The sequence below is a fragment of the Crinia signifera genome, chromosome 4 (assembly GCF_055691185.1).
Source record: "Crinia signifera chromosome 4, ASM5569118v1, whole genome shotgun sequence".
Taxonomy (NCBI): domain Eukaryota; kingdom Metazoa; phylum Chordata; class Amphibia; order Anura; family Myobatrachidae; genus Crinia; species Crinia signifera.
Window position 1 is genome coordinate 130,701,322 of NC_139220.1, and position 13,808 is coordinate 130,715,129.

General features: G+C 44.5%; 1 protein-coding gene across 4 annotated transcripts in view; it reads right to left on the reverse strand.

Annotated features, from left to right (window-relative positions):
- The window catches only part of RASSF3 (Ras association domain family member 3), a 181,305-nt gene that overhangs the window by 42,820 nt on the left and 124,677 nt on the right, over positions 1–13,808 (reverse strand). Inside the window, exon 1 of one of the 4 annotated variants that reach the window (XM_083182468.1) lies at positions 8,112–8,537. The exons of the other annotated variants lie outside the window; for them this stretch is intronic. Coding sequence (XP_083038594.1) covers positions 8,112–8,237 — 126 coding nt within the window. The 5' untranslated portion in view covers positions 8,238–8,537. Of the gene's footprint in view, positions 1–8,111; positions 8,538–13,808 lie in introns of those variants that run through there. 4 annotated transcript variants of the gene reach the window in all.

The following is a 13,808-nucleotide window of genomic DNA, read 5'->3' on the forward strand; positions in this document are numbered from 1 at the left end:
CTTCAAGTGCAATGTGACTGGACTGTGCCTGACCTTTCACCAAGAGGAATATTGCACTGTGTGGTAATCATTTTATAATGGCTGTTTTTGCCAATACAGCATTGATCATGGAATTTTTTTGAGGACAGGATAGCAACATAAGTGGCCGACAGATACTTATTTTAACCAAAAGTGTGTGATAAGCAACACGGAAATTTACAATGTGGACAGATAAAGGTTAGCAAAGGCCATGTTACTATTATTATTAATGGCAGATCAGATAAAGAACAGAACATACAAATTGCTCGCATATATCAGAAGGGAAACATTACAAACAATGGGCCTGTGATCTGACTCCTACACTATGCTAATAACTAGTCAACAGTGACTGTATAGTGCAGGGCTGGGCAACACCGGCCCTCCAGATGTTGATGAACTACACATCCCAGGATGCTTTGCATTCGTTTTGCTATGTGGCCATGCTGAAACTGATGCAAGGCATCCTGGGATGTGTAGTTCATCAACATCTGGAGGGCCAGTGTTGCCCAGCCCTGGTATAGTGTCATTACAATGACACCAGATAATGTTCAGCAATATTAATATGAGCAGGTATACTGTACAACCAGAACACAATATAGAATATTCATTGTATATACTCTAGCCACCTCAGGCTTTTATATTACAGGAACAAACCACAACATACACAGTATACGGTCATTGGGTCCACAATGTCTATCTATGTCAATTGTTTGGCAGGCAGTAGACACATAAAAAAAAATTAACGTAGTCTAAGTCGACGTTAATAGAAAGGTTGACATGTAAATGGTAGGATACAGAATTTTCATTTTTTTTTTTTTTTTTTTTTTTATCAGAAAAAGTTCTTACTTCACGATCCCAGTGGGCATAAAATACAATAGAGCGCTGCGAGGAGGACATGGAATGCTTATACAGTGTCCACAGATATGTCTACCTTTTCCATGTGTCAACCTTTTGTCAATGTCAACCGACTGCCTGTCGACCAAATAATCTACACACATTGAAAAAGGAATTGATCAGTATTTTATAAGAATCCTTGTAAAAATATACACACACACACACACACATAAACCAACTTAACTGAAAGGACTTTTTTTTTTTTTCCTTCTTTTTTTACACAAATGAAGACATGACCCAGTTTTATTCTCCCTAAACTAATGAGTGATATTTTATGTTCCTTATTCAAATGAAAAAATGGAAGCAGCCTTAGGGAGACTATTGAAAGCCGGAGTCCTCATGTGATGTGTCTAGCAGGCAGGGGATGGAGTCTGCAGGCTCTGCTCACCAACACCAAATATTGTTGTTTTATAGAGATGCTGACAGGCTTCGGAACAGCTGCTGGGACTTCCATGACTACTAACTCACCACAACCATCACAAATGTAACACACATGGTGTGGGAAAACATAGCTTGGTGCATGTTTAAAGAGGGCCAGACTGTTGTACACATTACAATAATAATAAAAACAGACATAGATACTGTAATAAAATTTCCTGGTAAGTTCACAGTGACTGGGTTAAAACCCCCACACATTACAGTGAAAAGTAACAATACACATGCCTGGTCTTCCACACAACTGTAACATACTTTTAACACAATTTGGTAATCAACCTTCTGTTATGTAACCTTACTGCCTAGAAATATCTCTGCAAAATCAATTGTAGAATACACAACTATTGCGCGGACATGACAGGTCTCAAATAGGAACACACAGATAACAGTGACACAAATAACTTGTTGCTTATTACAAAGTGATACATAGAACGATGCACACACATTTTCTCTTCTGCTCTTATCTCTATTGCAGTACAATGAAGCCGAGCCCCCATCACCATTGCATTGTGTGTTATTCATCAAACACAATGGTGTCTCTCTGTGCCCCCATTTACACAAGAGAACCTTTAAATAATGCACACTCAGAGCGGCGTACTGAGCAGCTTACTGCATATCATAGTTCCACTGCCCCACCATTGGCTCTCACAGGGAGCTGTATGGGGAAGCCATACTACAATGCAGCCATTAGCGCAGAGTGCATAACCTAGTGGCAGGGTCTCTTCCCTTGCAAGATACTGTAACATATACATCTTCTCCATATCAGTAGCCACATTCATTACATACCTCCCACTCACAGGTAAAAGGAGGAGGTACATACATTGCTGTCTGCCAGAAAAAAAAAGGAGGTATTCTAATGTAGACAAACACTATAGTTTCTAATTGCTCATGGGTTTGGTTAGAAACTTCTAACTGCATTCTGGGCTATTCAAAACTACACTCCAAACTCCAGTGTTGCAACCCTTGTATTTATAATATCCATGATTGGGTACACATATTATAATGAGGTATTAATTAAGTTACCTAAAACCTGGACTGTAATGGCAGTGTGAGAAACTCCGTATTATGCATTTTTGGCATGTAGAGACCTTATTGCCAAATTCTAAATTAAAAGGTGAATTCAGCATGAGCTGGTTGAGCTCCTGGAACAATTCAATTAGCTATGTGGTGAAGCTGTGAGCAGCGGGGGACTCCTCCTGAGTCGAGCAGAAATCTATGCCAACTAGGGCAATAAAAATAGCTCCGGGAACTCAACCATGGAGCTTAACTAGTGCGCACTGAATTGAATTCCCGGTACTTGTTTCCTAGCACAGTGCCCACGATATTCAGTCGTAGGGCATTGTATTCCATTTAAAATTGTATACCATTGTATATGGCATACAATGCAATGCGATTTTAAAATTGTATATACAATTTTTAATTGTATAAGCACCTTAATGGGGGCTTACAATGTTAAATGCACCCCCACGCCACCGCCACTATCAACGCCAACCCGAAGCGAGCCCGCGAGGGGCGGCGGCACGCATCCTCCTACCTTTTCATACCCCCACTATCCACATCGGCGTGGAGTTGAATTTATATAGTGTGGCGAGCACAGCGTGCCCCGTGAGGCGACGCGCATTACTTCACATGTATTCCACGTGCGCTCACCACGCTTCGGGCTCGGTGGCTCGCTTCGCTATATAAAGTCAACTCCACGCCGACGTGGATAGTGGGGGCATGAAAAGGTCGGAGGACGCATACCACCGCCGCTCGCCACGCTTCGGGTTGGCGTTGATAGTATGGGTGGCGTGGGGGTGCTTTTAACATTGTAAGCACCTATTACGGTGCTTATACAATTATTTATCTTATAGGGGGCACATTTAACATTGAAAACACCCATTAGGGTGCTTATACAATTTAAAATTGTATACCATTGTATATGCCATACAATTCGATGGTATACAATTTAAAACTGAACAACATCGGCTAACATCGTATCGCATACCATCGTATGCCTTATGGTATGCGATGGGCGCCGTGCTAGGAAACAAGTACCGAATTCCCCCCCATAGTGACTTATTTGCATTGCATGGAGATTCAAACTTTTTCACACTTTACCACCCACGTGGACTACAATTGGGCTTGAAGCATGGCGAGGGGACACGGTACACTAGTTTGTAGTCCACCGTTTGACACTGAATAAACATGAAAAACTCATGTTGATCTTTTCCATGGTGTCCTTTTGCTTGTGTCAACATTTGTCTATGTCGACGATATGGTATTGACCCTTTGTACCATAACCGTACAATCCTGTCCGTTATATCATAGGGGCAGACATCCTTTTAAATATAAGAAACCTGTTGGGTGAAACCTGATGAAATGTGTTCAGAAGATTGTGCAGACCAACTTTACTAGCAGATACAACGCGCTTTGATCTTTATTTTCTAATTACAGGGACCCAAAACTATTTTTATGTGACAGATGTAAACCGTTACGCAAACTACACACCATCCGTAGGCAATGCATAATTAAAGCATTTTGTATGTGTGAAAACAGATTCGGGCCTTGTAATTATTACATAAAACATCACAGATCACCCCATGACAAGCTAGTGCAACACTAGTTCATTAGGAGAACATAAAGTCTGGCTGTCACTACAAAGCAAATGTCTAATACTATTCCAGAAATAAATTTGCCAGAACAGATAGAAAAAAAAAAACAAAAAAAAAAAAAAAACACAAGGTTTACTGTTATCAAGTGAAGAAAGAAGCTTTTGCAAATTGGTAAGGACCACACTACATTAGCTCATGGTATTTCAGGAGACAGATACACACCGAAACATGTGCCTATTACCCCTAAAATTAAAACTGATTATATTTAAAGCTACGATAAAAACACAGGACACAATAATGGGAACAATAACTTAAAAATAAACTGAACATTTTTTACATTTAAGGGCCTTCGCAGTAGAACATATAAGCGGACATCAAAGAAACCTGCAAAATACTGTGATATTCTGAAAGAAAACCTGTAATGTTATCAGAATAGAACTATGGGCCCGGGTCATGTTTTTATGGAATTGCACAATCACAGATAGGCGGCTGTGCAATTCTGTCTGATTAAAACTCAAACGTAGCAGGAGTCTGTAGGAAAATAGGTGCCTCCCGTTAGCCTTAGCAAGGATCCAAATGCTGCAACCGAGGACGCAGACTTGGATTACCATCAATTGAGATACAGAATGTTTTTAGGCACCAATCAGCCTTTGTAAGAAAAATTACTCAAGCTGACGACCTGGTCTGGACACCAGGGTTCAGGAAGTCTGCATCCAACAATCATGCCCGAAACAGAGCAACAATTGAATAGTTCTGTTGGGTGCCATCTGCTCGCTGCCAGCACACTAGCTACTAAATTCCTCTAATTTTTATTTAAATTTTAGCTAGTAAATTATTATTTACTTTTAATTAAGACGACCTTAGCTTCTGCCCATTAGCGTCATTTGTATCAACTTTCACTAGCCATGTGTGTACATTTGACTACCCACTATCTTTGCAGTGGGATGCAGTCAAAATCCTGACAGGGCCAAAATTCCAACATGGACAAACTCCCGACATATAGAATGTACAAGTGAAACAGTCTACATGCCTTTCGGTCGACAGGTGCGAGGTCGACATGGGTTTTTTCACTGTTTTTTGAACCGACATGTGCCGACAGGCGGTATTTCATGCCCTATCATCCACTATGGCGTGGTGGGAGAATAAAATAGTGTGCCGAGCACAGCGAGCGATGCGAGGGGCTGCGGTTCACTTGCAACTGTGTCCATGTCGACATTCGGGTAAAAGAAACCATGTCGACCTAGCACCTGTCGACCGAAAGGCATGTAGACTGTTTCACCCGTACATTATAGTGTTCATTCTAGCACCCGCTATCTTTGAAAACCCATGCAGTTCCTCTTCCTTGCCTCGGGTGGCGCTGTCTGCTGTAGTGCTTCTAGCACAGTGTGGTCTGTATATCAGCACTGATATGCAAGCCAGACCTGTGCTAGAAACACCACAGCAGACAGCGACACCCCAGGCAGGACAAGAAACTGCATGGGTTTTCAAAGATAGCGGGTGCTAGAGTGAACACTACATTATATATATCTATCTCTCTATCTATTTTTTTTTTTCTTCTCAACAGGAGAAACTGGCACTCTGCTCTTTAGGAGTAAAATTTCCCTGGTGCCATCAATAGTAGGTATGAGAATATATCAACAGGAGATGCGGCACTCAGATTTAGAAATAAACACGCTGTACAAGCAGGTATGATCAACGATTCAATCTATTATGATTTTCGTCAGGATTATCCTGTCGAAAATCTTAATAGATTGAATCGTTGATCATACCTGCTTGTACAGCGTGTTTATTTCTAAATCTGAGTGCCGCATCTCCTGTTGACAGAAAATATATATATATAATTTTTTTTTTTAGAGGGTCCCAGTTATATCACCCCTGGAATAGGCGGCACTTGGGAGTCTGTGTTCAATCAAACTATATTAATGAAACTATGTTTCAAGGCCCCATTTGGCCTTTTCATCAGGTCATATACATAGCAGTGTAAGCAAAAATAACGTGAAGCCGTTATTTTTGCTTACACTGCTATGTATATGACCTGATGAAAAGGCCAGATGGGGCCTTGAAACGTTGTTTCATTAATATAGTTTGACTGAACACAGACTCCGAGTGCCGCCTGTTTATTCCAGGGGTGATATCACCACTATCGGTATCACTACAACTGGGACCCTCTAAACATATATCCTTATACAAGGAAGGCACCGGGGCACCTTGCTATATTTTTACGAAGTGCCGATCAAATCCTGATCTCTAATGCAGTTAGTAACCCGGCGGTCGAAACCCCAGCACTTTGTCCCTCTATGCCGAGCGTAGCGATGGACCGGGCCCACAAGGGGAGGCGATCAGCGCGCCCCCCCCTTGTCGGGATTTTATACCGAAATTATATATATTTTTTTTTTCTCACACACACACACACACACACCATACCTTATTATACATTTTGTTGACGTTTGCCTCTAGTGCAATGTCTGCTTTCACCTCACATTGGGGGGAGATGCATAAAAGGATGCCTCCCAGCATCCCCAGAGGCAAGCGCGTTATTTGATGCATGCGTATATAGGACTCCAGATCCAAACCCTGCAAGTCCTATCATCACAAAAACCGTCTCTTACCAAAAGACCCATCCTTAGCCAATTTCTTCCTGCATACTGCGTAACTAAATGCCAGTATGCATGAATAGACTTGCAAAGTTCTTGCGATGCTTGCTGCATCTCGCTTAATGGTATTATCTAAATCTGTGCTCAATTTACCCAAGTGCAATATAGGCCACAAATATAGATATTACATAGTAAATAGCCAATAGGCTGACAAGGTCAAAAGGTTGAGACAATAGTGGTTTTTCATGGTTTTTAATGTTAAGGTGCGTGCACACGGGGCAATATGATTGATGGCAATATATTGCTCAGCAATCATATTGCCCCGTGTCCCGTTTTCATCTGCGACCAGAGATGGTCGCAGATGAAAATGTAAACACTGCTGGGTGAAGAGGCAGGGGATGTCGCTGGTCGGAGGAGCATGTTCCTCCGACCAGCGACCATTCAGGGGCTGAAAACGGGAGCGTGCACCCGGCGATTTATCGCTGGTGCACACTCCAATCACTGGCAATATGGTCACTCAGCAACCATATTCCCAGCGATTTCAGCCCCTATCGCCCCCGTGTGTACACAGCATTAGGGTTAAGCTGAGGAATGGGATAGTTACGGTTAGTTCCCAGGGGGATTTTTAGGGTTAAAAAAATCCTTATCAACTACAGTATATAACGATCGGTTGACCTTGTGAACCATCTCGGGTTGACCTACATATGCCCATTTATTAAGTTAGCCCTGTCTGAACACTGCAGGAGTTAACTGTCAAATGGAAAGTAAATTCAATCCCTAATGTTGCTAGTGACAATTAGAATAGAACAGTGGTTTAGTTAGTTTACCATCTATGGCTGCAAGAGTGAGGCATGAATTTGAACATATAAACATGAGACAAACTAAAGTAACTGAGAAGTTGCACAAATCGTCAAACATTTAAACATGATATATATGGACAGATAATAAAAAGTAGTGGGTGTGAGTGGCAGCTATGCACCTTACAAAGACATGATGCCAATGCAGCAATTGCACCTTTCCCACACACCTTAGCTCTTCCACATGGTTTTTTCATCATTGTGCAATAGAAGTTCCCTTGTATAGAGATGGCCTCTACGTAGATGCCATGGTTACTGCACCATTATGTACCTCTTCTCAGGTCATGTATAATACACCCTAGGACAGCCACAACAAGTGCCCTATACACACACACACACACACAAATACAAATGATATCTGCAGTTTACCAGAATCTATCTATGTGTGTGTGATTTAGTGCACTATGCAGTGCCCCCACAGCACCATTCCAGGGCATTGTGTTGGGATGGCTGGAGGGCAAGCCCAACAATACACTAGCTGGGAGGATTAGCAGCAGGGTGTCAGGAGCGGGTGGGACCAGAGGACAGATCGGCGTGTGAATGCCGGCAGCAGCCCTGGGCACAGGAGCGGAGTGGAAAACTCATCAATTATGCGGAGGAGTGGGCGTACCGGGTGCGGGATCCCTGCGTGTCACTCGGTAACCTACTACTACATGGGGGGAGATGCATAACCCTGCGTGTGGCAGAGCCGCCGTACTCTACTGTCTGTGAGCACTCACTTGCTGCCCCCGGGCTGCCCTGCTCCACGGGCTCCTCTTGAACGAGGTCTTGGCGGTGAAGTAGAACTCCCCGGAGTCGTCCTCCAGACTGCTATATCCGCTGCTCATGCTGCTGCTCCACGTCATCTGCCGGCTGCTGCCCACGGCTGGGATAGAGAGACCGCCTGACCGCACTCCCCAGCCCGCAGCTACTCGCACTCATGCACCCGGCCGGGCAGCTGTCAGCCAAATCCCCTGTCCGTAGCCAGCCTCACATGGCAGCGGGTTTCCACTGAGACTGACGGGCGGAATCCCAAAGTGTGCCCGGCCGGGTGACTGAGCGGTACAACTTCGCTGGTAACGTCCGTATACGTCCACGGGGCGAGCGGCTCCGAGTCCCTTGCCTGTTGCTGCTGCTGCGGAAGAAGATGAGATATTTCCTGCAGCCACAGTTACAGCGCACACACACACTGAAACACACACAGCTCCTCCTACACACCCGCCCCCCGCACTGCACGCCAGGTGCCACACACCCACTGACTGACAATCTGACATAGACGACTTCTCTCTGTGCACACCTCTCATTCACACTCAGCCGCTCACCTCACACACAGCTTCTTGGTGCACACTTTTCAGTCACTCAGCTTCTCTGTGCTCACCTCAGATATATAGTAGGTATATAATTAGGTGGACATGCACAAGGTCAACACAAACAAAATGTCGACACATGAAAAGGGTGACATGAGCAGTTAACTTTTTTGAGTGTTAATGACATGGACCCCCCATTAGCAGAGCCGAATTTCCCATTAGGCACGTGAGGCACCGGCCTAGGGGCGGCACATGTTTGGGGGCGGCACTTGGATGCCTGTGATAGTACTGTCAGCCCAAAATGTACCAATAACTGCAAAATATCCACTGTACTGTACTGTATTCCATCTTAAATAGAGTGTAAATGGATAGGACATGCAGATACTGCCCCTATAAACTGTCCTACTTAGTAAACATTATTGTTGTGCCTAGGGGCGCCCTCACCCCTAAATCCGCCCCTGCCCATTAGTGTACCACTTTGATCACCATACTTCAGACCAGGTGCCTCGCTGTGCTTGCCACACATTATCATTTCTAATCAGAGTCCACCTGAATTCTAAAAAGTAAAAAAAAAAATTGAAAAAGGTCAACATGCAGGAAGGTTGACATGACTTTAGGGTGACAGGGTCATTAGGTCGAAATGGGTAAGGCCGATATTGAAAAAGTCGGAATGTCACACACAACATAAACACTAAAATATAGCATCGCGTGTGCTCGCCATGGTTCGGGCATGGTGTATTTTATTCTCTCAACACGCCCTAGTGGGCATGAAATACCGCCTGTCGGCACATGTCGTGTCGACATGGACACCGAAACATAGAACCGCGTCTCTTCGCATGGCTCACTACACTCACGTGCTCTGGGTACGGTGCCATGCTACGCTCACTCACACTATTTTATTCTCCCACCAAGCCCTAGTGGATGGTAGGGCATGAAATACTGCCTGTCGGCACATGTCGTGTCAACATGAACACCGCAACGTAGCACTGCTACGCTCGCCATGCTTCAGTCACTCTATTTTATTCTCCCACCACGCCCTAGTGGATCGTAGGGAGAAATACCACCTGTCGGCACATTTTGGCTCCAAAAACAGTAAAAAAAAAACCGGTACTTGTTTCCTAGCACAGCGCCCGTCGGGTCCCATCGCATACCTTAACTTAATGTTATATCCCCCCAGACCCGATTTTTAATTGTAAGCCCACCCTGATGGATAATTATGTCAAATGCCCCCCCCCCCCATTGTTAACGCAACGCCACGATCAACGTCAACCCGAAGCGTGGTGAGCGCAGAGAGCCCACGAGGGGCGGCGGTATGTATCCTCCTACCTTTTCATACCCCCACTATCCACGTCGGTGTGGAGTTGATTTTATATAGTGTGGCGAGCGCAGCGAGCCACCGAGCCCGAAGCGTGGCGAGGGGACACGTAATACGTCTGAAGTAATGCGCTTCCCCTCGTGGGGCTTGGTGGCTCGCTACACTCACCACACTATATAAAATCAAAGTTGGGGGGAGATATGTCAATCGCACAGGTAGATATCTAGATAAATTTTCAAAATAGGACCCTCCTGAGTACCGATAATTTCTGTAGTAATTCGTACAGTAAATGAGGGTGTGCCACCTTAGGCATTGGGAATCACAAGAGTTTTGAGGAAAGGAAAGAATGCCTTTTGCTGGTGCACCTAAGAATTTAACTCATAATATATAACGTTTATTGGGTATATATTAAAAAATTTATAGCGAAATAAAACCAAGACATACAAAAAATCACAAACATTTATTAAAAAAGGGGAAATATTCCCCTGACTCAGTGTGACCCCCACATCCCCAGTATCCCTTGTGTAAAAGTGTTTTTAAACAGTATGCAGCCGCGATGAGAGTAAAGTGCTCTCAGGTCGAAAGAACTGAAGGTACAGACTTCCTCCTGGTTAATAATGTACCTCACCGAGAAATAACTATATTGTTTATTGCAACGGTGAGAGTGATAGTTCTCATACTGAGAGGACTAGCGGTATAGTCGCTCTCGCGAAATAGATGAGGCGAGCACCCTCCAGGGCCGTCCTCTGGTGTAACTGCCGTACGGCTGCAGGCAGTCACTCTCACTTCTTGGGGGTTGAGCGCTGGTGAACCACGTTAGAGGTGTGCAGGCTAGCACTTGCCTCGTTCATCCAGACAGCTCAAAGAACGTTAAGTCTGGCGCCAGACTAACGTGTAGTCACGGTGTGGACCGGTGACTGTCGCGCTGCGGTACAGATCAAAATTTAAACATTGTATGTGGGGAGGGGAAGAGGGGGATTTAGAACACACTGAGTGTGTTAGTCGGTCAGCGTACGCTTCACAGCGAAGCGTACGCTGACCGACTAACACACTCAGTGTGTTCTAAATCCCCCTCTTCCCCTCCCCACATACAATGTTTAAATTTTGATCTGTACCGCAGCGCGACAGTCACCGGTCCACACCGTGACTATACGTTAGTCTGGCGCCAGACTTAACGTTCTTTGAGCTGTCTGGATGAACGAGGCAAGTGCTAGCCTGCACACCTCTAACGTGGTTCACCAGCGCTCAACCCCCGAGAAGTGAGAGTGACTGCCTGCAGCCGTACGGCAGTTACACCAGAGGACGGCCCTGGAGGGTGCTCGCCTCATCTATTTCGCGAGAGCGACTTTACCGCTAGTCCTCTCAGTATGAGAACTATCACTCTCACCGTTGCAATAAACAATATAGTTATTTCTCGGTGAGGTACATTATTGACCAGGAGGAAGTCTGTACCTTCAGTTCTTTCGACCTGAGAGCACTTTACTCTCATCGCGGCTGCATACTGTTTAAAAACACTTTTACACAAGGGATACTGGGGATGTGGGGGTCACACTGAGTCAGGGGAATATTTCCCTTTTTTAATAAATGTTTGTGATTTTTTGTATGTCTTGGTTTTATTTCGCTATAAATTTTTTAATATATACCCAATAAACGTTATATATTATGAGTTAAATTCTTAGGTGCACCAGCAAAAGGCATTCTTTCCTTTCCTCAAAACTCTATATAAAATCAACTTCACGCTGACGTGGTAGTGGGGGTATGAAAAGGTCGGAGGACGCGTACCTCCGCCTCTCGCGGGCTCGCTGCGCTCGTCACGCTTCAGGTTGACGTTGATCGTGGCGTTAACAATGGGGGGGGGCATAAAATGAAAAATGGGGTCTGGGGGCATTTAACATTGGGGCCAATGTAAAATCGGGTCTCAGGGACCATTTAACATTGGTTCCAATGTAAAAATGGGGTTGGTCGGGTCGATTGCATCGCATGCGATTTGGTTGCATGCGATGCGATCGACCCGATTTCATACAATTCAAATCGGTGGTGCCGTGCTAGGAAACAAGTACCAAAAAAACATGTCGCCTTAATGACCCTGTCGACTTTACCCATGTCGACCTAATGACCCTGTCGACCTAACCCATGTCAACCTTAAGTCATGTCGACCATCATGCTGGTGACTCAATGACCGTATACCTTTTCATGTGCCCTACACAGCCATGTTGACCCTTTGACTACATAGACCTTCTGTTGTCGAAATACTTATTGTACTAGACATTGTCAGCCATCCTCTCCGTGAGGGAGACAATGCTTTATTCCTGGACTTCCTTGGTAATGTATTTATTAACAGTTTCTTCTATAGCTTATAGAGGTACTTGTGTAGTTTCACGGCGCCAGCATGGAGAGAGTTAGGTAGACAAGTATGCCCTCATCCACACAGAGGGGCAGATGTATTAACCCTGGCAAAGGGATTAAGTGGGGAGACGCACCAGCCAATGAGCTCCCAACTGTCATCTTTTCAACACAGCTGATTGGCTGGTGTGTTATCTCCTTCCACTTTATCTCTAGTTTATAGGCCCATACACACTTGTAGATTTTCATTTCAAAAGACTTTGCCAAAATCTTTGATAGATTTATCTTTCACCAAATAAGTGCGTACACACTGAACTATTTTCCCAAAGAGCAAGAGATTTTCAGGAGTTGAAAGACTTTGCTGAAAATCTTTAACATAAAAGGCTATTTACATAATGGGCTGGGTTTGAACCCGCTGCACGGTGGAGGGGAGTGCTGCTGCAGCTCACCTGGATCCACGGTGGTGCCGTGTCGCTCCACGGTGGGGTGGGGGCTGGAGTGTGGCCGCCACAGGGGGGGGGGGGGGACTGCACGGGAGGAGGGGGGGGGCACCTGGTTAATAATAATAGGCATTGGTGCCCAGTGTTGCCAGTGATATATGCATGCCAGCAATGCATATATTACTGGCTAATTAATAATAATAATAATAATAATAGTCATTGGTGCCCAGTGGTGCCAGTAATATACACATTGCTGGCACAGGCCAGCAATGTGTATATTACTGGCTAATTAATAATAATAAGTCATTGGTGCCCAGTGGTGCCAGTAATATACACATTGCTGGCACAGGCCAGCAAAGTGTATATTACTGGCTAATTAATAATAATGTCATTGGTGCCCAGTGGTGCCAGTAATATACACATTGCTGGCACAGGCCAGCAATGTGTATATTACTGGCTAATTAATAATAAGTCATTGGTGCCCAGTGGTACCAGTAATATACACATTGCTGGCACAGGCCAGCAAAGTGTATATTACTGGCTAATTAATAATAATAATAGTCATTGGTGCCCAGTGGTGCCAGTAATATACACATTGCTGGCACAGGCCAGCAATGTGTATATTACTGGCTAATTAATAATAATAAGTCATTGGTGCCCAGTGGTGCCAGTAATATACACATTGCTGGCACAGGCCAGCAATGTGTATATTACTGGCTAATTAATAATAAGTCATTGGTGCCCAGTGGTACCAGTAATATACACATTGCTGGCACAGGCCAGCAAAGTGTATATTACTGGCTAATTAATAATAATAATAGTCATTGGTGCCCAGTGGTGCCAGTAATATACACATTGCTGGCACAGGCCAGCAATGTGTATATTACTGGCTAATTAATAATAATAAGTCATTGGTGCCCAGTGGTGCCAGTAATATACACATTGCTGGCACAGGCCAGCAATGTGTATATTACTGGCTAATTAATAATAGTCATTGGTGCCCAGTGGGGCCAGTAATATATACATTGCTGG